The sequence below is a fragment of the Polypterus senegalus genome, chromosome 4, assembly GCF_016835505.1.
Source record: "Polypterus senegalus isolate Bchr_013 chromosome 4, ASM1683550v1, whole genome shotgun sequence".
In the NCBI taxonomy this organism is placed as follows: Eukaryota; Metazoa; Chordata; class Cladistia; order Polypteriformes; family Polypteridae; genus Polypterus; species Polypterus senegalus.
The window spans coordinates 202,146,042-202,171,941 of NC_053157.1; the positions used below are offsets into that span (position 1 = coordinate 202,146,042).

Genomic DNA, 25,900 nt, shown 5'->3' on the forward strand with positions numbered 1-25,900 from the left:
AATCTATTTCTATACACATTCGTCAATTTGAATTAATTTACCGTCAAAAGCCTTCTCAAGGTTAGTATTACAATGGCATTCCTTCTTCCTGTACCTCTTCTGAAATCCAGACCACTTATAGAATGACCCGCTGCTTACCTGGGGTTATCACATTCTATCACCTCCGGAAATTAACTGGTCTTCCAAAGCAAATTTGAAAGTGAAATTCCCAAGTTAATGATTTCAATAATGTGCCACATATTGTGTATGAAACAGGCTGATGTTTGTAGGAAGATCTGCTCAACTTTCTTCCTGCATTAATCCCACTTGTGGTAGCTAAGGTAAAGTACTTCTCCAAGGCTGCCAGTAAATTATAAACTAATATCATGTTGGTCAACCATTTTCCTTTAAAACCATCTCTCAATTTGCAATGATTTTGTCAAGTAAAACTTGAATGAAAGTTAATTAATAATTACAATTCCTATGCTTTTTTCAGTGTGGTATTTCAAATATTTACTTTAAATAAATTTGCAATTTTTTTAAACCTGGTTTTTGCTTTGTCATTCTGTAGAATTAAGCACTGAGTGATGAGGGATAAAATGAATGTAAACAATTTTAGTACAAACCTGCAACATAACAAAACCTGAAAAAAGTGAAGCAGTGCTTTATAAACGGTCTACAGTATATCATAATTTTTTTTAATTAAATTACTATGGCTTATCCTATTTATGTTTTCATCCAAAAATTATATTCATATACATGTACTGTATACTAAAATGAAATAAAACACCACATACTGCTCAAAACCTAATTAAATTCAAGTTCTGGTCCTCATGTTTGTACACTTTTCTTCTAGTGGGTTTTCACTTAAAATACAAACATATGAGCATATTAGCTTAATCTACAACTATACAGTTGACTGCTAGTTAGTAACTGTGGCTATGTTCAGGACTGTGCCCTACAGTGAACTTACCTGGTCCTCACAGCTTCTTACAGTTTTACAGTGGTTAATGTGGATTACTAAATTTGTTACACTGACATGATAAACCAGAAGCAAAAAAAAATATATATATATATAAATAAAAAAACCCACAGACTATTATTAACACAAAAAAACACATTGAAAAGAAATGTTTTGCCCTTTATTATTGATGTTACAAAATGCATAAACATGAAAGTAACCACTGCAACATCTTATTTTAAACATCAGAACAATATTTATTAACATTCATTTTAACCAGGGCAAATCCGTTTAAATTATAAAACTGCCATATTGTCCTTTCCAATATTTTTGAAGGGGGAGAAAAAAGGCCCAGGTCTAAGTTTTAGTTGGCCAATACTTTAAGACATTTATGTTACTGTTTTTTATTAAAAATATATAAGCCAAACATTTGATAGTCAATTTTAAATATCAGTAGTCTACTTTAATTGGTGTCGTCCTCAGACATTACTCATAAAAGTATCTCTTGATCCAGTTGGCACACTAACAATTCTAGCTTTACTCCGTAACCAAGTAAAAGGCACATTTTTTTTGCAAATTATTTGCTAGGTTAAAAACAAAAACCTTGATTGTTCAAAAAAAAAATTACTTTTATTAAAAAAATCAATATAAAAAGGAATTTCAAAAACTGGTAATTGTTTATTGTGAATATTGTGCATTCCGAACGTGAAACACTGTATACTACAAATACTGTTACTAATCATACTCAATGTGAATAATTAGATATTTGCTTTCAGTATATCTGTGCAATATGTAAGAGCATCAACTGTACCAAAAAGTAAACTGATCTGGCATAATTTTGCAGTGAGAGCTGTTAAAAAAAAAAAAAAAGTGTAAATACAAATTTTGTAGATGCTTTTATATATTGATGTATGCGCGCATGGAAATATACACAAATAAGATAAAGAAGAAAAAATAATCAAAAAGATCAAATACAGTAACAAGATGTGCATGGGCTATTCAGCCTTACAACTTTCAATGATAACATTCACTTTTCAACCAAGTATATTTATGTATAACTGATGACATTTATTCACGGGCTATTCAGCCATATAACTTTCAGTGATAACATTCAGTTTTCAATCAAGTATATTTAGGTATAACTGATCACATATTCATTTCTAATACCAAAATACAGACACTAGCTGTTCCAGTTAAGACTCAAAAAATAATACAATCTTTACCAGTGAATTAAACTAATTTGAAAATAAACTGTAAAAATATTACTTATCACTCCGTTTATTTTCAAAGCATGTATTAAATTCACTAAACTTACATTTGTAGATTAGTCTGACCATTCTTCTTTTATTTGGCACAAAGTGAAATTAATGTTAGAGGTCTAACTAAAAATGTAGTAAAGTAAAAATGACTTTCTGCTGAATAATCTGGAATACTTCTAAATGGAAGCTGCATTAAAAACTCAAAAGTATTACAAAAAGGTTGCCAGTGATTGCTCCTTAAATTTAAAATATATCTGAAAAGATTTTCAGAAAGTCATTTCAGTTAGTTATTTATACACAGTTTACACTATGTGACACGATGGATTTATAGTTGGTGAGGCCTGCAGTATAATTTTTTACACTGCCTTTCTAGATTGTCACAAATGTTTTGTCGAAATGCATTCCACTACTGTTGTACTCACTAATTAGTGCATTATAAAATATTAAGTGGGCATTTGTATAACTCTGAGATGTCTGGCAAATTGAAGATGTTTTATAAACATTTTTCAGTGTCTTGAAATCCCAATGATCTGTGTTACTGTGTTAAATTATTTTCATAAAATTAACTTTTTTTTTTTTGGTAAGATTAGCTTTAAATAAAAGCAGTAAGCTGTCATAAAAAACAGGAATCTGCAAGGATGTTATTTTTTTCCTCCTCTGGGATCTGGAATGATTTTATGGAGGCTGTTCTCTCTCATAGACACATTAGACATCAAGGAAAGAGGGTCTTGCTCTAACACTTTTTCTGTAAATGGAACATAAAATATTTATTAGCCATTACAACATGAAGTTTAACTTTTTAAATGGAACATATCAAAAGAGAGTTTCACATTTTAAGAATCTTTCTGTTTTTGTAGTTATCAAAAAAACCCATTCAAGTTTATAAAACAAACATTGTAATTTCAAGTCACAAGTTCCTGTTGATTAAACATGTTGTTATCCTCTTACACTATACTCAAGAGTTGCTTGTAACAAAAGTAAATACGTTCTATCTAAAGTCGCATCACTCCCAGTCTTCTACGGTGCCCTTCATAATGTTTGGGACACAGGCACTTTTTTTTCTCCATTTACCCTTCTGTTCCACAGATTAAAATTACAAATCATGCAATTCAGATGTAATTAAAGTACACCTTGCAGACTTTAATAAGGGTATTTGCATACACTTCAGCCATGCCATGAAGAAATGACAACACTTTTTCTACATGATTTCTGACTTTGACAGGGTGCTCATCCAGCATTAGGTGCATCATGGAAATAGCAGTCATATAACTACAAAGCGATTTTGTGCAAGACAATGTATTTGTGGTGTTTCTTTCACAAAGCATAAACAAGTTTTTACATTATATATATTTTTGTTACCATTTACTCATTTATTTCAACCCACTGGTTCACTCTTACTGTTATTTTAACTTAAACATCAAAGGAAATTTTGTCCAACACTGGCATCAGCGTGTACTCTTTGTCAGTGTAATATCGTTTGTGTAATGCATACATGAACTTGAATCAGTTCAGCCGAATTAACAATAGCTAGGACAGGTACATATGAACTGTGCCACTAACATCATCTGCAAAAATACATGTTTACCCTATGAAGATTTAAACATAATGTTGATGTGGGAAAACAATTAGTTACACAGGTTCATTTGAACAAATGGGCAAAGAGCACTTCCTAGTTTCTATACATAAACCAGCTAAAACCCAAATGAAAGGTTAAACATATATAAATAAAAATGAGCAACATCTCAGATTGTGCAAATGAATAGGTGCTTTTTAATCATGTTTCAAAGTACTGAGACAAAGTAATTCTGGCACAAGATTAATTCAAACTTTTTTTGTAATTCTGGCAAAAATCACAAAATGGGTAAATAAGGCTGTAGTTCTGTTAGTCATATGTTTTTACAGTCTAACCTAGACCAACAATCTGTTCAAAGTGGAAGTATGAATCCAAAATTTGAAGAAACGAAGGACACACAATTCCGAGATACCACTCCACTCTGCATAATCCAAAGAATCTCCTGAAATATTAATAGGAATAGCAAATTTCATCCTAAATGTCTCTTAACATTAAACAAGTATTAATCAAAATTGAAATGAATTTCTGGGTATATCACTGCACTTATGAAGAAAGTTGACATATATGAGCTTGGTCTGCCATTTCTGCCCACCAGGAATCAACTGAAGCATTACTTAAGGGTCCATCTGTACTATATTTTACTTGTTATGAGATTATTAATGTCATTATTTTTATATCATATATATATATATATATATATATATATATATATATATATATATATATATACAGTGGAACCTCGGTTTGCGAGCATAATTCGTTCCGGAAACGTGCTCGCAATCCATAACACTCATATATCAAAGCGAATTTCCCTATAAGAAATAATGGAAACTCAGATGATTCATTCCACAACCCAAAACTATTCATATAAAAATGATTAATACAAAATATAAAGTAAAATACATAATACAAATTAACCTGCACTTTACCTTTAAAAAGAATCATGGCTTTTGTGAGTTTCTAAACTCATGTGGGATTCCACCCAACGGGACGATACGCGGAAGAGTGTCCCAAAGCAATCGCAGTCTCCCAGCGCTGTAGCAGTTCGCCGTATAAGCGCATCCAAAAAGATCAAGGAACATTATAAAGATCCCGCTGCAATAAATAACAGCACTGTTGCTGTTTCAAGCTGAATAAAGCTGGTGTTTATTCAGCTGGTGTTAAAGTACTGAGACTCAGCTTCGTGTTTTGGGGAGCAAGATGGGGACTCGCACTTCACAGCACACACACACACACACACAGTCACAATGCTGTAGTAAACAGAGAGAGGCGCTGGGCGAGCGAGATAAGGAGAGAGAAAGACGCGAGGGGCGAGCGAGCAAGATAAGGAGAGAGAGAGAAAGACGCGCTGGGCGAGCGAGATAAGGAGAGAGAGAGAAAGACGCGCTGGGTGAGCGAGATAAGGAGAGAGAGAGAAGAACCATCAGCTCAGTTGTGATCACATGACGCTCAGCAGACAAAGTGTATCCATACTACTCGTATTGCAAGACATTGCTCGTTTATCAAGTCAAAATTTTTTAAAAATTTTTGCTCGTCTTGCAAAACACTCGTAAACCAAGTTACTCAGAACCGAGGTTCCACTGTGTATATATATATATATATATATATATATATATATATATATATATATATACACACACAGCACATTTTTCCCACAAAATAACTTCAAAAAAAGGTTTCCAGAAAGGACTTACTGAGATGCTGAGACTGTGGTTGTTGGATCTGATACCTTGGGTATTACTGTTGATATATTTGCGCCTCCTAAGTTTTTATAAGAATGATCAGGAGGCCGTACGAGTAATTTTGCATCATAAATTTCCAAACCCTGAAAGGCAAAGTATACAAGTAACTATTAACCTCAACTGAATAATTTACATTAATTTCTAATATGTAGCAAATTTAGTTTACAGACTGCCCACTTCATTTTCATGCACAGTACATACATTTATGTATAACTCCTAAAATGTATTTTTTAATTGGGTTCTCTTGGAATAAAGCAGTGCATCTCAACCTTTATGGTGTCATGGTCTAGTTTTTTCTCCCTTGGTGAAAAGAGCATGAATGTCAAAGCAGTTGGCTCACCCTTGGTGAAACAAGGAAACGAGCATGCGTTTAAAAGAAGGTTTCCCCCTTGGAGAAACATGTGCTAACTGAGGGGTGTTGCAGCTTCCATTCTTGAGATGATCATAGATAAATAGGGGGATAAATTTCATGCAGCACTGTCAATCACTTATGCCACCTGCTGCAACCCACTCACACACCCAGTGATGGTAACTCATGACCCAGTGGTTGAGAAACACTGGCATAAAGGAAGTTTGACAGGATTTACTCAACACTCAAATGGCAAAGTTAATGTAACCTTGATGGGGTTTAGTTTAAAACTGAAGAAACAAAAGTTGACTTTTTAAAGTTATTAATAGAGCTATGAATTGATGATGACTTGTCAGTTCAACTAAATACTCAAAATATACCTAAAGTTGTGCGATTCGATACAGAAAAATAACACCAGTGCCTTTTTCAAAAAATGCTTTTTTCCAAATAAGTCTGCTTCCATATCCTAATCCTCAACAGACTGCTGTAAACCAGAGGATCTCAAACTAGGGGCTGCAGGAAATCTGACATTGATAATGTTCTTAAAAAATGAAGCCAAATTTAAAGATTCTTTAAATTATCTCATGCAGTTTTTAAAAGTAAATATGTATAAAAAAACTTCTAAGTGAAACTTTTGAGACAAAAAAAAGCAGCTATAATTTCTTTGCTCTAAATAAAGTCTCTTAGATTACAGCATAACATTTTGATAAAAGTATTTGTCTAACTGTAAATATATTTTTTAAAGCTGAGACCCCAAAACTTTATACAGTCTGCTCAGGGCCCCCGACAAACATAAACCCAAAGCTGCGAAGTACATCATGACCTTGGTTACTGCTAGTAGTAGTAGTAGTAATATTAGCACAACATGATTTGGGATAACAATGTACCTATTAAAATCAAAGAAAATGCTAAACTTCAGTAGACTACTGGCAGATATGTGAGCAATTGCGGTTTGATATCTCTAGGCCAGGGGCTCTTAGCCTTTATACTTGCATGCAACTCCAAGAATTTAATGTTTTAAAATACTACAATTTATTCAGTTTCTGGTTGTTCAATACTGAGCCCTAAATGAACACAAACAACTAAAGATATTTGTTAAATCATTTTCCCTAATTTTGAAATTTTAAAAATTGAGTACTAATAGTTTTTCTAATAGTTTTTCTTATGAAAGACAAATACTTTATTTTAAATATTGTTTCAATGAAAGAATAGTACAGTTTGAAATTGAACAGATATTGAAAGCCTAAAAAGTCCATACTTTTAATATACAAACATTATACAATTACATGCAAATTCACATTAAAACAAGTATTTAGAATTTAAATACTATTTCAGGTTGGGAAAAAAAAAGAGCAAAACAACAATGTATAGGCTGTCTGCTTCTTGGATATACACTTTAGGTACTATCCATTCTTGTATTTATATTTTTTAAGGCAGGATGAAGGCTTGTGAATGTTGACAACTCTTAAGTAACAAAAGCTTTCCATTTTTAATTAATATTAGTAAACATTAAAATGTAATGTTAGATGCATTTATTAGTAATAATTGTTAACATTCATCTTTTTTCCTCTTGCATTAATCTGATAATTTCTACAAATATTATAAAAATGATGGCACGCCTAAAAGATTTAATAAAAATGTCAGATTGGGCCTGACAGAGAAAGAGAGAGGCAATGAACAAGCTACTTGTTGGGGAGTGGATGGGTTCAGAAAGACCGCACTCACCTGTTAAGAGGCTGTTTACCAAAAAAATTACTTGGTTTTGATGCATGGTCTTAAAACCGGGTTAGTTGCAAAGAGTTGAAGAGGAACAGGGTAGGGTTGCCTCAGATTCCAAGTAAACGAGAAGCTTCGAACTTGGTCAGGTGCTGGACAATGTTGAGGTGAACAAGGTTTGCAAGATGGGAGTAAAGTCTGGCCCCAGGAGCACCAGGAGACAGAGCGGAACAGTGGAATTAAAGCAAAGCAGAGCATGAAGAAGCAAGATCAGCCGCTGTGTTTTTTTAAGGGCCACTTTTTCCCAGTTTGTGTGTTTGTGTGTGTGTGTGTGTGTGTGTGTGTGTATGTATGTATGTATGAGTGTTTGCAGAGTTTGTGAACCCACAGCTCTAGTCAATAACTACACTGATATTGGAACTAGTTTAAAGCAACAACTAAAGAATATTTTGAGTTATGCTTATTTTGAGTATAACTAGAATAAGTACAAAGTATTTCTAAAATGAAACCAACATAGAATACCCAAAGTGCTTATACAGTTTGGTTCATAATGCTCACCATGAGATGGTAACCTATTGTAAAAATGAATTTGCTTTCCAACAAATATCTGTTTGTCTGTTCTTCAGTCCCTGTGTAACGTAGATTAAAAATGACCATGAATCAAACTGCGTTTTTTATAAACTGAATAAACTGTTATTCATTAACACATCGCTTTTCTTTTGGTTGGAAAAATCAATCAACATACTTCATGAACTAAGTTCCTGAAAATTGATTTTCAATGCACTGATTCAAAAACTTCAATTGATGTGAAAGATCAGTAAAATCACTATATTGATTTAATCTAACAGCTCACTAATATCAACACAAAATATAAAATACTTGTATACACTTGATGAAATACTGGCCTACTAAGAACTTTTAGCCCAAAAAACTGCAAGTTTTGTCAGTAATAATTGCCCAAATATTTTGCCAGGTTTATAGTCAAAGTTAATATTAAAGCTAGTCTGAAAACAGAAAGTTATAGGATTAAGTAGGCTGCATGGGTATTTGTTTTAAAATACAAAAATACAATTAAAAATGACTAATCAAAAATTCTTTGTATACTTGTTAAGTACTACTATAACAAGCAAATTATAAAACTTTTAAACCACTCTTTTTAATCTGATACTAACATTTGTATCAAACGTAACTTTTATACCAGCTTTCATAAATGCCCCAAGTTCACACTTAACTCACTTTGAAGTAATAACTGAAATCTATTTCAATTCATAATCTCTACTGTTAAACTAACCGTATTTTAGTTTAAAAAGTTATTTTAACCATATTTCTTCTTCTAGAGTATCCTTGACTTTGAAGTAAACTGTGAACAAAATTATGCTTCTTTAAATAAAGTATGCTGTCTAGTTTTGCACTGATCCCAAAATGATGTTATAGTCAGGTACCTAAATATTTATTAAGCAGGTTTATATGGCAGATGGATATTCATATTACTTAAAGTGTGAGGGGTCTTTTGCTGATGAAAACTGTTGAAAGTATATTACAGGAAGGAGGCTGTAGTTCAGTCAGACATTCAAGTGGAAAAAGCCATATATCTTTATCTAATCTAATTAATTTTGCAATCTGATCTGGACATGATAGCAACCTTACCATTTATGTAACTAAAGTTTCTTAAGAACTTTAAAAGCTGTAGTATTTTGAATGTATGTTTATGTAAAAAAAAAAACTATTTTACAACAATGTAATTAATCCCATTGTAAAAAAAACATTACATGCATTTTAAAAGGAGTCGGCTAAAGCCATCTTTAAACTAACTCAGGTACACCACTGTTCAATACATCCTTACCTGCAATGTCTTAATTGCTAATTCTGCACCCTTGCTTTCTTTATAGTTGACGAAAGCACAGCGTCTGCTATGTAACATCCTAATACTGTGAATTTCTCCTACACTGAAATAAACAATCAATAGTTAGTTGTACTTATATTAAACTATTTACTTATATTAAAATATTTAAACTACTTAATAATAACTTTCAAGTGAAAACAAATGCATCAACAGAATTTCCGAATGAATAATTCTTCATAAGTTATAGGCAATTTTGTAACCTCTCTTCTAAATGCTCTGAAATTTGGCACAGACTATAGAGGAAAACTGAAATGCTTACGAACTGAAGACCTTTCGAAGTATGATTTCTGATACGCAATTTGTCACATTTCCAACCCATACAGGATATAGCTCTCTGTTTAAAAAATAAATGTAGGCACAAAGGATTAGCAATAACATGGGCTTTAACACACACACAAAATGCACTAATTAAATGTAACACACACAAGAAGAATGCATTTTAACTAATAAAAAATGTTTTAAGTAAATTATAGATTACTTTGGTCAAAATGTGCACATAAATTAAATTAAATTTCAAGAGATTTTATGGCTTTTAATGGGTTAGTGGGAACCTTACTTAAACAGCCACAGTTACTTTGATCACTGAAAAAAACATGAATCTTAAGAGAGTAATCCTCTTCTATAATACTACAACCCAAAAGTGTACTAACCAGTTAATTGGGTAAAGGTAACGAAGCATATAGGCCGAGCTGGGCCATATACTGTAGTTTTTCACAGTAACATGCTTACATCATTAAATACATTTAAAATGGCAAGCTAACCGATACATTCTAGCCCCTTGCCATTAAATCTGTATAGCATGCTGGTGCAGTGGTCAGCATTTCACAGTTCATCAAACCATGCCTTTATGTTCTCCATGATTTCAAGGTTTTTATGTTTATCCAGACAAGAATCTAAAATGCCTCATGGTTTGAGACTGTCATCGGGTATGAATACATCACATGATTGTGTGGGTTCCTATTTGGCACCAATTTCTACTTTGTTAAAGGATAAACACTTCCAAAACATTAATTCTGCAAGGCAGACAACCATATATAACCTTAAACGACAACATGTAAAAAAGAGCTTTTATAAGTAAAAGAAATAAGTACTTTTTCTGTATTTTACCTTGGTATTAAAATTAAATAATGTTTTTGAGACTACAAAACTACTTACAGGCATGGTTTCTGTGCTTGTGGAGAACTGGCTGAGTCCACCTTTGGATTTAGTGCTGATTTGAGCGAAATACTAGATGTCTGAATATTGCAAGATGCAGATTTTAAAACTACTGGTGTTTTGCGCTTGGCTAAAATCCATTGCTCCTCTGCAGCACCAGAACAATCATTTTTAAAACAGCTGTCTTTTTGCATAATACCTGCATCTAAAAAAACAAAAAGTAATGACATCAAAACACTACATTCTGATAAAGAAAAGCTTAGTGACTTAAGGAGAAGTGTTAATGTCACACTTTAGTTTGAGCTTTAGTACATTAAAAAAAATGCAAATACTGTGCATACCACATACTGGTGAGATTTCTTAAAACAAAGGCATTAACTATCATGTGAGCAATTAATGTAAATACAAAATTTAACACATTAAATTTAGTAAGAAGATCATTGTGTCTGTTTCTTTGTAAAGAAAATATCCTGCAATCTTTATTTTAAACAAAAACAATTTGAGGCAATCATAAGTTGGCTGAAACTCAATCCTGCTTCTCTTTCCACTCTACAGAGAAGGGTTGGATATATTCATTCAGCAGCCCTCTGTCAAGTTTGAGATCAAGCATCTTCTGATGAATTTTTCCACTGATTATGAACCAGCATAATTGGTGGTGTCTTGGGGGGGTTATAAATAAGTATTCATATAACATGAATAAATTTTAAACAAATAATATTTGATTAAATTGCTGGCCCATTTTTTGTACAACTGAAAAGAATCACCCTATCAATTCTTAGTTTCTTTTTCTATTGTGAAACAGGATCAAAATTGGGACGGCTATATTCCATAAAATGCCTTTTCATCAGATGAATAGATATGTAAAGAATTTTCTGTACTTTTTGCCAATTTGCTCACTTGCATGCTGACAGTATTTTTTCCTTTCCCTAAATGAAAGTTATGTTATTTGAATGACAATAATAAATTGCAAAACCTATTAGCAATAAAATTGTCACATTGATTCCTAATGTTTTTTCTTTATGTAAAGCTACAGCAAAATTGGTCTGGTATTAGGAGGTGAATATGGCAGTCTTAAAAGCATGAAAAAGTTCTGCAAAAACCTCAGATATAGCTACAATACACATCAGTTTTCTGTGTTATCCATTAATGGCTAATGGTTCATGCTTTGCGGTGATGCACAATGCAAAGTTATATAAAATAGCCGTCTTTGCTCTCATGTGATGTTGCAAACATTAACTGGATAGACTCACAACAACAGTATTCTGGAATAGCAAAGCTGCCTTTCTCAATAAAATCTCAGTACATGGTTACTGCTGGGTAGTTAACCTGATTTGGGCTTTTTCTTGTCATTTCATTAAAATCACATATGTTCTACTGCTTGTTGCTCTGAACCCATAGTTCAGCAAAGAGAATTAGTGTTATCAATTGGTTAAAAAGTCTCCCACTAATGGAAATACTGACACCCCTTCATATAGATCTGAGATGTTGAGAAGAATGATTAGTTATTAAGTAAAGGAAAAAGACAGAAAGATTGGTCTCTCTTTTGTTCCTTTGCAAGTTTTTGGATAAAGAGTTACCCTTGGCAATTTTTGCTATCTTTTTCAGATGTACCTGCTATTCTGAAAATGGCATTGTGAAACACCAATACAATAGATGGTAACTGAATAATTTTTAATAAGAATGTGACTTTCAGAAAATGTGGAGCCAGTTACACTTTGCCCTGCCTACTGTATAATGCACATAAGAAACCCAGAAGAAATCATCCATTATCACTCAAACACATGAAGCACACTCATTTAAATGTGTTTTTCAGCTGTTCTTTTTTTTGTTCCTTAATGTCAGTAAATGAAGAAAATGTAGATAAGACACAAGGTAAACAGAGTGGTGGCCAAAGCTAAAGAAAAGGCACATCATGACTTGTATGAGAGATTGGACATTATGGAGAGAGAAAAGGACCTGTGCCAATTGGCTAGACAGAAGGAGCGGGCTGGGAAAGATGTGCAGCAGGTTAGGGTGATAAAGGATAAAGATGAAAACTTACTCACAAGCGAGGAGAGTGTTTTGAGTAGATGGAAAGAGTACTTTAAGTGGCTGATAAATTAACAGAATAAGGACAGCTATAAAGAGAATGAAGAATGGAAAGGCCGTTGGTCCAGATGACATACCTGAGTTTTTAACCAGATTATTTAATGGAATCTTGGAAAGTAAGAGGATGCCTAAGGAATGGAGAAGAAGTGTACTGGTACCAATTTTTAAGAATAAGGTGGATGGGCAGAGCTGTAGAAACTATAGCTTGGACTATGATGTTTGCTGATGACATTCTGATCTGTAGCGAGAGGAGGGTACAGGTTGAGGAGACCCTGAAGAGGTGGAGATATGCTCTAGAGAGGAGAGGAATAAGACAGAATACATGTGTGTCAATGAGAGGAAGGTTGGTGGAATGATAAATAGTACAGAGTAATACGGATTGTGGAAGAGAGGTGAAAAAGAGAGTGCAGTCAGAGTGAAATGGGTGGAGAACAGTGTCAGGATTAATGTGCGACAGACAGTTATCAGCAAGAATAAATGGGAAGATCTACAGAATGGTAGTGAGACTGCCTTTGTTATATGGGATGGATATGGTAGCACTGACCACATAAAGCAGGAGACAGAGCTGGAGATGGCAGAGTAAAAGATGCTAAGATGTGCATTGGGTGTGACAAGGATGGACAGGATTAGAAATGAGTACATTAGAGGGTGGCAAAGGTTGGACAGTTGAGATTCTGGGTATATTGGGAAAAGGATGTTAAAGATAGAGCTGCCAGGTAAGAGGAAAAGAGGAAGGCCTAAGAGAAGGTTTATGGATGTGGTGAGAGAAGATATGCAGGTGATGGGTGTGACACAGCAAAATGTAGAGGATAGGAAGATAGGGGTTGCCACAGTGGATAATCCATAACAGGAGCAGCTGAAAGAAGATGATGTCAGAAAATGAAGTGTGACTGCCCATCTCTCATATAAACTGAGACATTTCGATTCTTTATGTGTTTCACAAATTAAAATCACTGAATGTACTAAATGTTGCATAATTATCTTTGAGTCCCCTTTAAGTTTAGATTGGCATGATTCATTCAGGATCAACAGACGGCCTGGGGGTTGGGTGGGCCACTTGGGGGTTAGTGACTCAAATGATTGAAGAATAACATAAATCAAAAGAAGTGTAATGGGGGCCCTGTGACAGGCCACCCTGTAGGTTTACCTCTGGTTAGCAGGCAAAGATTTCTCAGTTAGTAACCAAGCTATTTGACCATGTAAATGTGTGCTACAGCTAAGGATTTTATAGTCTGATGTACTCTGTTTGCCTCATCAGCTTCACACACACACCTCTGCCTGGATGCTTACTTCACTACACAGGAAGGAAGCAATCAATGACATTTACCCTCTCTCTCTTTTTTTTTTTTAGACCAGGTATGCTGACATCACAGCATCTGGGAAAAGGCTGGGGAGGGGGGCTCCATAAACGGACTTGCCCATGTAAACTAGTAATTGTAAGAAACCAGGTTTCTGCCTTTTACTCATATTATCCCAATTTTGTGTTTGTATATAAATACACTGGCTATCCTACACGTATCATATTCAACACTGAAATAAAATCTATAAGTAAACAATCAGTAGTCTGGATAATAAAAAAGCAAAAATCCATTACCACTTAAAGTTGACAAAGCTTCTAGGGCTTTCTGAACAGTGCCATGTATTATTAAGGCATTGGCACTCTGTTCCCTGGAAAATCCCATTTCCTGAAATAAAGAAAATGTATTTATTGTAGATGGACTAAAATACTCTTATAAAAGAAAATGAACTTTAAAAATAATTAAATATTTTAAATTATAGTCTGTAGCCTCATAAGTAGTTTACGCCAACTTAAAAATCTCATCTATCCCATTGTATGTGACTCTTAAGAGTAAGTAAAATTTAAATATGACTTTAATATATATGTACATGCACTTTTTAAATAAAAATATTGTGTACAATATACAGTATTTTAGAGGAGTAATGCGCAAATCTAGTAATTCAACAACATTCTGTTAACTAAAAACTCTAAACTATTTATTTCAACTGACAAATTACAAGCTTTATTTCAAATATTCATATGACATTTGTAAAATATAATATAACCTGAAATTGGCCACTGACAGATCTTCTGTTCAAGAAATTAATGAACAGAACAGGACATTACAATCTTGATTAGTAACCTTCTTCTTTCTAGTTGGGTGACAGATTACAAAATATGTGGAAGATAAGAATATATACCCTCATTAAATAAAGGAAACAAAGAAACCTTTGATGCTTTAATGAGATGCAGGAAATTTTGCAGAGGAATGGATAGGAGAATGGCAGATACATACATATAAATAACTGTTAACAGAACCAGTGAAAAGGTTAAGTTAGAGGCATGTGTAAGGGAACTCTGCCAAGGCCAGTCCCAAGCCCAGATGAGAAAAGGGAAGGGCTAGGGGCAAAGATTTGCAACAAAAACATTTTTACTATGGAAATGACAACAAGGTAAAGAAGTTCACCTGGCAGAGGGCGAGAGGCAGACAGGAAGCTGGACTTATGACATAGGTAGACCAAAGTCAAGAGGTCATTTCCATCATGACAGCAGAGCTCCTAATTCCAAAACAGCACATCTGAGTTGGATGTTGAAATGTACAAACTAAGTTCCACACTGAGAGGCTGGCATAGACCATAAATAAGATTAACACCTACAAGCTTAGCTTGCTTGGAATGACTGAGGCAAAATGGATAGGAACAGTGAAGAAGAGGTTGAAAAGTCATCTTCTGGCTAGGAAGATATCACCCTCGTTATCAGTAAGAAATACACCAAAACTTTACTGCAATGCCCATATGCAAAACTTTCCAGTAGCCTATACCCCTACAGACAATCATGATGTACAGTACAAACACCATTTATACAGTGCATTCTAGGCATCATTGGAAGAACTTCAAAGGACATGACATTCTCTCCTAAGTGGGGTTTTCAATGCAAGAGTTGGCAGTAACAATTAGAATAGAGAGTGAATCATCTGGTGAAATGACCTCACTGCTCTATACAAAGAAAATGACCTAGTCATTGTTGGCACGTTCTTTGCATGCATAAAGATCATTCACAAGCTGACCTGGACATCACTTGATGGAAGACCTCAGAACCAAACCAGCCATATCATTGTCAACAGCAAATGAAGGTGCTCCCTCCAAGATGTATGCAAGATGCAAAATACTGACATTGGCTGTGACCACAATCTACCAGTGGTGAAGCTTACTCTACAACCGAGTATCAGGGAGAAGAGAAACCTGTGCTTTGATGTTGCCCAGCTGAAGGACCCAATAACCAAGAAAGACTTTGGTATAGCCTTGAGGAACCAATTCAACATCCTCCAAGATGAAGCAGCGCTGAATATCTACAGCTTCAACAAAGCCATGAATGAAGCCACAAAACATAGGCTACAGGAAGAAGGTCAAGTCTGAATGGATATCTGCTAACATGTATAAGCAAATGAAGAAACTCCTTGATTCTAAGTCACATAGGCTGAAATAGAGGGATGCAAGGGAAAATCCTCAATCCCTGGCTCAGCACTGATGTTGCTTTCTAAGACTCTTCAGACTCCAGCAATATGCATATAAATTATTTCATTTAACAGTGATGCATCCCAGGTACACAAAAACAAAAATGTCTATTCCAAGCTTTAAATGCCTTTATGCCATAGTTTCATAGTTAAACAGCAGCTTTATAGGATTATTTTAATTACAAAGAGGGTATATTTACATACAACTGATAACATACAAATCTTGGGTAAACACATGCTCTAAAAGGTAAAGTATGATGGTCTAAAGCTTAGTTACTCGAGAGATTCGTGACACTGACCATAGGTCAGAGACTGCAGGCTGGAAGCTGCATTGAAGATAGGTACCAGCTTACTTTAAGACAGACAGACAAGAACCAGTGTAAAGCACTATTTTCATAGGCCAATCTTTTTGGCACTCTTTCAAGGGTATATTCAACACAGCTGCATTCTTAGAACAATGCAAGTGTATTTATGATACTTACCCAAACCTTATGAGCCTAAGATACTAAAGTGTTACAATAAAAGATTTCCCTTAGACATGCAACATAAAAATCTATCATGAGCGGTCTGACAGTTTAGAAGTGAAAGTGATAAAAGTTTTAGCACAAAGTGGGAAGACACACAACTATCCCAATGAATTTTGGTAAACAATTGATAAAAAAATGAGTTAATGAGGCAAATATAATGTATGCTAAAGTGGTATTCATAGAATAAATTTTTGCAAGATCATATTATATGAACAGACATGTGTATTAAGAAAACATATTAAAACCAACCATATTCATGAATATTCTGTATATTTACCATAAGCTGAAAAATTTGAACATTCATAAGTTCTTCTGCTGCATCCTGAGATGTGTTATCAAGTTTTAAGACTTCTTTAAAAGCAATTGCTGCCTCTGCAAGTCTCTGGAAAAAATAAAGTTTGTTAGGAAATATACTTAAGCTTCTTCTGCGTTTCTGGGGTCAAATGACCATGGTTAACTTTGACCCCATACATGAACTTGCCTCTCTCAACTCCAAAATCTAGCATGCTGCAAAACAGCACAGTACAATTTGAATAAACTGGTATTATGTGGTATAAATCCACATCAGTAAAAAGAAGGGGTGAGAAACAAACAAAGCATTCATTATATACCTTTCTTAATATTACGTACCTTCAAAATGAAATAACTGCCACTTATAGGGACTGGGAGGAGCTTTAAATTACACTTTTTCACAAAGAATGAAAGGTATAGAAATCAAGCATATAGGCAGTATATACAGTGGCACGCAAGTTTGGCACCCTTGCTTAAAATGTCTGTTACTGTGAACAGTTAGGTGAGCAGAACAACTGATCGTCAAAGGCATAAAGCTAAAGATGACACATTTCTTTAATATTTCAAGCAAGATCACATTTTTATTTCCATGCTTCACATGTGCAAAATACCAAAAAAAAATAAAAGGACCTGAGGCAAAAGTTTAAGCATGTACATTGGCCAATACTTAGTAACACCCCTTTGGCAAGTATCAGAGCTTGTAAACACTTTTTGTAGCCAGCTAAGAGTCTTTCAGTTCTAACTTGGTTAATTTTTGCTCATTTGTCCTTGCAAAAGGTTCCCAATTCTGCAAGATTCTTGGGTCATCTTGCATGCACTGCTCTTTTGAGGTTTATCCACAGATTTTCAATGATGTTTAGGACGGTGACTATGAGGGTCATGGCAAAACCATCAGCTTGCTGCTCTTGAGGCATTCTATTGTACATTTTGAGGCGTGTTTTGGATCATTATCTTAATGCAGGACCCATCCACTTTTTAACTTCATCTATTTTGCAGATGGTGTGATGTTTGCTTCTAGAATTCACTGGTATTTATTTGAATCCATTCTTCCCACTACCAATGACATGTTCAGTGTGCCACTAGCTGCAACACAAGCCCAAAACATGATTCATCCACACTTATGCCTAATAGTTGGGAGAGGTGTTCTTTTTCTGGAATTTGGCAAGCACCCTTTTTTCTCCAAGCACACCTTTGTGGGTAGGATACAGGAAAGGTATTCTTCTGCGGACTCTAAAGTGAAGGTCATATTTATTCAGGTGTTGCTGCACTAAACAATGATCCACCACTCTACAGTGTGGTAAATCTTCCTGAAGGTCTATCTATATATATATATATCCATATCTATCTAATATGTATATATATATATATATATATATATATATATATATATATATATATATATATATATGTATGTATGTATGTATGTATGTATGTATGTATACACACACACATATACAGTACAAATACATACTATATACTGGCCTACGTACACAATCCACTTTTCAGCAACATTATATTCTAAACTGCCCCCAAATGAGTGTGAGTTAATGCACGAGTGGGTCATGTAATGGACCAAAGCCCCTTCCAGGCCTGGTTACTGCTGCATCCCTGATTTTGAAGGAATAGTCTCTGGCACCTGAATTAGATTAAGTTGGTCTAAAAATGCTACCTTAAGGCCTTGTTCACACGGGCGTTAAGTTTTTGGATAAACGAACTTGCTCTGAACGTCCTAGACGTTTATGTTGCATTTTGTGGTGGCGATCGATTGACTTCTACACCGGCGTCCGTTTGTCTCTGTCTAACGCCAGCCTGCAGCCCAAATTGTAGTTTGTGTGTTAACCTGTGGAGGCAGTGTCGGGAACTGGATATGAAAGCCCTTGTCGTTTTATTTGAGGTGCCTCCTTTCAATATGGACCATTTTGCTATGTTAGATATTAATCTTCTTGTTTTAAAAATACTCGTAATACGGCGACGTAGGGAGAGAAAAAATCGCCGCTACTGAGTTCATCCTCTGACTGCACAACGTCGGGTTAAAGGAAGTTTTTTTGTGCTTTATGAAGAAATGCGAAAATTTCCGCGCAAGTTTTTGAATTACTGTCGGATGTCGGTTTCCACTTTTGATTGTCTGCTGCAGCTGGTGCAATGCCACATTGCATGCCGATCAACCAATATGCGACTTGGTGTTAGCCCTGAAGAAAGACTACTTGTCACTTTGAGGTAAGAAAACAGTAGTCGAGTGTGCGCTTACACCGGTGTTATGCACTGAAATGCCCCAAACCCCCCACCCCTCCGAAGCGTAAAATAAACGCGCACAAAACGAACTAGAAGCGGTTTCCTTGCGTTCGTTGGGTTTTGAACGCCAAGAAAAAGCTGCACGCAACGTTTTTTTGATGCCGTATAAACGCGCAGCCGGACAAACGCACGTCACCAAAGCCCGTGTGAACACTCTCATTGACTCCTATGTGTAGAAAACACTCGGCGCTTGATCCGCCACCGGACGCCTCTAACGCAAAAACGCTCGATTTTAACGCCTGTGTGAACAAGGACTAAAAGTACTTAAGGCTTAATGGATTGGTGTAAATACAGGATTACCTATCTACACATTTATTAAATGGAAAGTGTGATCCTACCTTAATCAAGAATGTTACCATTAAAAAATTATAAAAGAAAACAAACCTTTAAGCCTATTAACGCTCTTCCTTTTCTAAAAGAACCTTTAGTCCATGAAGGGCATATGCTGATACATATTTCTGCATCACTCAGTGCTCTATCATATTGCTGTAGTCTTTCATAGCAGAATGATCTGTTACCAAAAAACCTAAAAATAGAAAATATCAACTTTATACCAGTAGTCAAAAATTGTAATTAGAAAATATCCTAAACAGCATTTAGTAAACAAAAAACCAAAAAAAAACTGACCAAGTAAGAAACCATTACTAAAAAAATAACATGGTTTATAGATTCCTTAAATGTTAATGGAACTGACAGAAATACTGTCAAGATCAAGTCAAGTCAAGTTGGGGAGCATGCACTGGTACAGAATGTTGCCACACCCACTATACAACTAAACAATTCAGGATCCTGGTTGGCAACTCCCCAGGCAGACACACGGTCCAGTCCCACCCTCCAAAAATGACCATCTGCCATAGCCAGGTGTTACGTGGGCGACCCCTTGGCCTGGTCCAGCCACTCGGGTCCCCAACAATGATGATCTTACAAGCTATCAAGATCAGTCTTGTATAAAACTTTTTTTTAAGCACTCAAACCCACAATGATACAGGATCCAGAGATATTAAACATTTTCTCCAGATAAGAGGTTTTTTTTTTATTGTTAACGAACAACCAACTTTAGTACCCTGAACTATACTTCCGAATTATATGTTTGAGAATTATGTCACTGATACTACAGATTATCACCATTAACACTAGAATTACCAAAGCTTACGAAACAAGTTGTAAATCAGGCCCACCTTAAATCAGGCCCACCTTAAATCCGCTCGCACCACTCCATGAGTATCTTATGTCTTGTAAATGTGTCAATAAGCAAAAGCAGCCTACTATCCCATCCTCCCACTGTTGTACAATGTGCAAAAACCTCTCCAAGCTCAAGGCTGGTTTATCAGGGAGTGAAGTAGTGCCTAGAGCTGTATAATTTACTTTATTTATTTAAATTGTTTAATTTATCTTGATATATTTACTTATCTTCCTACAGCGTAAAGTCACAAGTAGACTGCACAGCTTCCTGTGTTTGATCGACACGGGCACGCTGACATAGTACATGTGTACTGAAGTGAATTCAGCTGCAGGTGGAAGCTCCACGCAACTGTCTTTATGGTTCTGACTTTGTCAAAAAACGGTTTCATAAGCTTTGTGACCTTAATCTCGGAAAGTCTTTCTCTCGGGGTTTAACTGGGATCTTTTCCTGAATAAGATCAAACACAGTTGCAAAGGGTGCGACAGGAGCTTTCACCTGCAGCTGAATTCACTTCAGTACACATGTACTGTGTTAGCGTGCCCGTGTCAATCAAACACAGGAAGCTCTGCAGTGTACTTGTGACTTTACGCCGTAGGAAGATAAGTAAATAAATCAATATAAATAACATTCGATCTGACTTTTATATACAAAGTACAGTGACTGCAAAAGTCCAACGTCAGCTTCCGTACTGACCCCTACTCTCTTCCGTTTCTTTTTCCGGTTTCTCTGTGGTGGCGGCCTGTGCCACCACCAACCTACTCAAAGCACCATGATGCCCCAGCATTGATGGACTAAAAGCCAGAAGTCCACGTGATCATCATCATCATCATCATCAAATCCTTCCGTGAAAACCATAAATACAAAGAGGACTATTTCATTTATGTTAGGTAGATTGCCCAGAGGGGACTGGGCGGTCTCATGGCCTGGAATCCCTGCAGATTTTTTTTTTTTTCTCCGGCCGTCTGGAGTTTTTTTTTCTGTCCCCCCTGGCCATTGGACCTTACTTTTATTCTATGTTAATTAATGTTGACTTATTTTATTTTCTTACTGTGTCACTTATTTTTCTATTCTTCATTATGTAAAGCATTTTTATATGAAAATGTGCTATATAAATAAATGTTGCTGTTGTTGTTGTTGTTCCACCTGCAGCTATAGACTCTTCAGTATGCGAGCAACTCTCCACACTAGTGTTTAGATCTGGACGGTGTATGTGCCCAAATAAGAAGTCTGACTGCATTCTCGTACCATTGCTCGCATATTGAAGTGTCAGCAGGCATTTCTGTGACATTACACGTGTAATTTGTAAGCATGCTCTTGTCGATCAAACAGAGGAAGCTCTGCAGTCTACTTTTGACTTTACGCTGTAGGAAGATAAGTAAATAAATCAAGGTAAATAACATTCAATCTGGCTTTTATATAAGTAACATATATATGTTTCTTATGTAAAGACCATCACAAAACAATCAGAAACAGGACTTTGCATGATATGCTCTAAGCCTTGTTGCTTCGTTGGAGGACAGGTGTGGGGCAGACTGACTGGCAGGATGACTCCCAACCTCTTGGTGTATCCAAACGGTGCCATCTTTCACCTTTACACCTGGTGCAGCTGCATTGTTCTTATGTGAGTTTGTGATGTTTCTTGTGGGGGTGCTTCTGTTCTCTTTCTCTGATGTAGAACCCTCGTCCTTATCGGAGTTCACCTGTTGTTATAGCATATCTGTATTTGAAAACTAACAGTGTCAGATTGGGGTGAGCGCGAACGCTACTGAGAGAGAAAAAAAAAAAAGCTAACCTTTACAAGTACTATACATTTACACTGACTGTTACAGACTCAAATCAAATGCATGTTTTTGTATAATAGTAACAATAATAGCAGTTCTCTACTCAAAACGTTTATCTTGAGACACGTGGAGGATTGAACTGGCGACCCTTTGAATAGGAGGCAGCATTTCTTACCATTGTACTACCAAAGAAGTCACTACAACGAACCACACTAACCCGATTTCTTTTTCTTCGGTTATAGTCTCGAATAAAAGCGCACTTGTTCTATTTGTACCTTTTGTGAAAATGCTTATATGATATTTGGACTTCAGTCTTCACACATTATACGCTTCATGTCTACATTTTGTCATTAGTACTAAAACGTGAAAAAAGTTTGTCCCTTTAGGTATATGTTCAACATTTCTTGCATTTCCTGTCATCCTACACTTAGACAGATCTTTGTAGACATGGAACACACGTGAAATGCATGTGTTCCAAATAACAATACAGTGTATTTTTTTTAGCCTATACAGCTCTAGGTGCTACTTCACTCCCTGATAAACCAGACTGGAGTTTGCAGTTTCTGTGGCGGTGTGAGGATGGGATAGTAGGCTGCTTGCTGGTTTTGCTTATCGACGCAGTTACAAGACAAAAGACGCTGACGGAGAGGTGCAAGCCGATTTAAGGTGGGCCAGATTTGCGAGTTTTTTGTAAACTTTGGTAATTCTAATGTTAAATAATATTTTAATGAAGTTGTATTTGGTGGGTTCCCTAAATAGTTAAGAAAAAAATCCCCAAACCAAATGACTATATAGAAATTATAAAGCAAAGTTAACAGACTGACCGACTCAATTACACAACAAAAAAAACACTACTTCCCGTTCAGTTAAAAAGCTGAAATTTGGCAGGATAGCACATCTAAGGCAGTAGGTACCTGCTAAGAAAGGATATTTCCAAAATTTAATATTTAGGAGAAAAATCCCCCCAACAGAAGAAAAAGTAAATACCCTTAAATCTCAAAAATGCTTTGAATGTAGGGCTGGGCGATTAATTGAAAAGTAATCGAAATCGACATTCAGAACCTATAATCGATCAAATTTTTCCAGGTCGATTATTTCGATTACTTTCCCTTTAAAATCACTACCGCGTGTGGAGTCACGTGACCCCGCTCCTTTACGTTACATTATTCCGCCGACATGTCGAGCATGGAGAGCTTAAACACTGACACAACTGAGCAACAAGAGCAGCTTGTACCAAAGAAAAACGCAGTCTCCGTCATTTGGACACATTTTGGCTTCAGTAAGGATGACATCGAACAAAATGAAGTCATATGTAGACACTGTAGAAAAACAGTTTCAACGCCCAAAGGTAACACCACCAATTCGTTTCAACACTTAAAGCAACACGTAAAACACTTAAAGCTCAAAAAAAAACAAAAAGAGACTGACAAGCGCCCAGCAACAAGTGCCTCCTCAAAGCAGATGTCGATAACACAAGCGTTCACAAATACCACACAGTATGAGAAGAGTTCAAGAAGATGGAAAGAAATAACTGACGCTATTTGTTATTACATCGCAAAAGATATGACTCCCTTGGCTACAGTGGAGCGAAGCGGGTTTAAACACCTCGTTAAAACTCTCGACAGAAGATACACTGTGCCATTGCGATCACATTTTTCTAAAACTGCGCTGCCAGACATGTACAAGACATGTTGTAAAAATGTAGCTGCTGAACTGAAAAATGTTAAACACTTTGCAGCCACATCTGATCTCTGGTCAAGTAGGACGATGGACCCATTCTTGAGCCTTACTTTGCACTAAATTGACGACGATTGGAAGCTGCACCAGTGATGCCTTGAGACGGCATATTTTCCAGCCGATCACACGGCAGATATGATTGCGCAAGGTCTGAAAGATATGCTTTCTGAATGGGACCTCGCGGAAGAAAAACTTTCAGCCATTACGACAGACAATGGTGCAGAGATGAGCAGCTATTTGGTGTCCCCATGCTGGATAGTGAGGCAAATCCACTGGACTGGTGGAGGAAGCATCATGTACACTTTTCCACTCTAAGTAAGGTGGCAAAAAAGTATCTCTGCATATCAGCTACTAGCTCCCCATCAGATCGGGTTTTCAGTTCGGGTGGAAACATTGTTACATGCCTCAAGTCCTGCCTGAAACCTGAAAAGGTTAACATGCTTGTGTTTTCCTAGTAAGAACTTAAGAGTAAATTCATGTTCATATAGTGACATGACAAGATCGCTAAGATCACCTCATGCAACAGTGTTTTAGAGCGTTCTATTTTCATTACAACAATCTGTTGTTTACATTGATACATTGCACATTAAAATATTTGTTTACAGAAGATGCAAGAAATGCAGTTTAAAACATTATTTACCGGATATATAAAAGAGTTATTTTATTTAGAAGAGATACTGCTTATTTTCTACTTTTAATAAGAAAAACATTGAAAATAATTTATTTTGTTTCCAAAAGTGCAAGTTATTTATTTTTAGTTTTTTTTATAAGAACAAAGTGACTGTTCGTTTTAGGCAATGTGTGCTTTAATTTCAGTTGTTCAACACTGATGTTCAATAAATAATCACAGACAGTGTGTTTCCTTCAATTATTATAAAATCAAGTAATGCACCCTTCATTCAAAAATCTCTCACTTGTAAATATGTGAGCATATTTACTGTACAAAACTTGTCAGTGAACTATGAGGGCAAAACAATAAATAAAATAATCGTTCATTAATTGTAATCGAGTTAAAATGTTCAATTAATCAAGATTTTGATTTTAGGCCAAATCGCCCAGCCCTATTTGAATGATTTGATTAAAATTTGATTACGCTAAAGAAAAAAGTAAATTACTCAACCCATGTTTTTTTATTTGTCAATATTTATTAATACTATGCTAATGTATATGCTCTGCGCTGTGTTGACGCTTTATACAAACAAAGGATGCAGCAGAAGCAACTGATGGGCCACGTGAACAGTACCACTGGACAGAACACTTAAAAAGAGGTGGTGTCCTGTACAGGGGGACAAAAAAGGATGTGATCACATTTGCCATGTACAGTGAAGTATGAAATGGAAAGAGAAAGTTCGGTGAAGTTCAAGGAAGATGCAGAGCTCAACGGTAAGCAAGCACTATAAAGCTCCAGTGATGGTGGTCCCCACTGTGGCTATAATTGTAGTTGTTGCTTCGCTAGAAGCAAAAAGGAACAGAAAGAAAAGGAAATGGTGTCCTCAAATCCAAGACAAGTCTGGACAGACACCGTCAGTTTAAACTTAATGGGTCCCCCACAGGCAACTCCACTGTAATACACATTTGCATCTATAGACTTTGAAAGGTGACCTTTCAATGGTTTACATTTAAATGAGCGCCTGCTTACTTTCAGGGCAGATGATGGAATGGGTGCAGGTCGCTGGAAACAAGTGTGTGGCGTTCCTGATAATTCTGCAAAAGGGTGAAGGCCCAAGTCTTAACGAGTCCTGGTGCTTCCTGCTTTGTTATATAGTTGCGACACATGGACGCGCTCCCAACTTACCTGAGACGAAGACTGGACTCCTTTGGTATGGTGTCTCTTCAGAGTATCCCTAGGTAC

The 25,900-nt window shown here is 35.8% G+C and overlaps 1 protein-coding gene across 1 annotated transcript in view; it reads right to left on the reverse strand.

The window, feature by feature from the left end:
• Window positions 1-1,099: 1,099 nt before the first annotated feature.
• The window catches only part of si:dkey-33c12.4 (uncharacterized protein LOC560112 homolog), a 35,426-nt gene continuing 10,625 nt past the window's right edge, over window positions 1,100-25,900 (reverse strand). The window contains exons 6-13 of the mRNA XM_039751864.1: window positions 19,732-19,873; window positions 17,042-17,146; window positions 14,320-14,410; window positions 10,638-10,842; window positions 9,742-9,816; window positions 9,423-9,525; window positions 5,467-5,597; window positions 1,100-2,944 (exon numbers count right to left, since the gene is read on the reverse strand). Coding sequence (XP_039607798.1) covers window positions 2,905-2,944; window positions 5,467-5,597; window positions 9,423-9,525; window positions 9,742-9,816; window positions 10,638-10,842; window positions 14,320-14,410; window positions 17,042-17,146; window positions 19,732-19,873 — 892 coding nt within the window. The 3' untranslated portion in view covers window positions 1,100-2,904. The remainder of the gene's footprint in view (window positions 2,945-5,466; window positions 5,598-9,422; window positions 9,526-9,741; window positions 9,817-10,637; window positions 10,843-14,319; window positions 14,411-17,041; window positions 17,147-19,731; window positions 19,874-25,900) is intronic.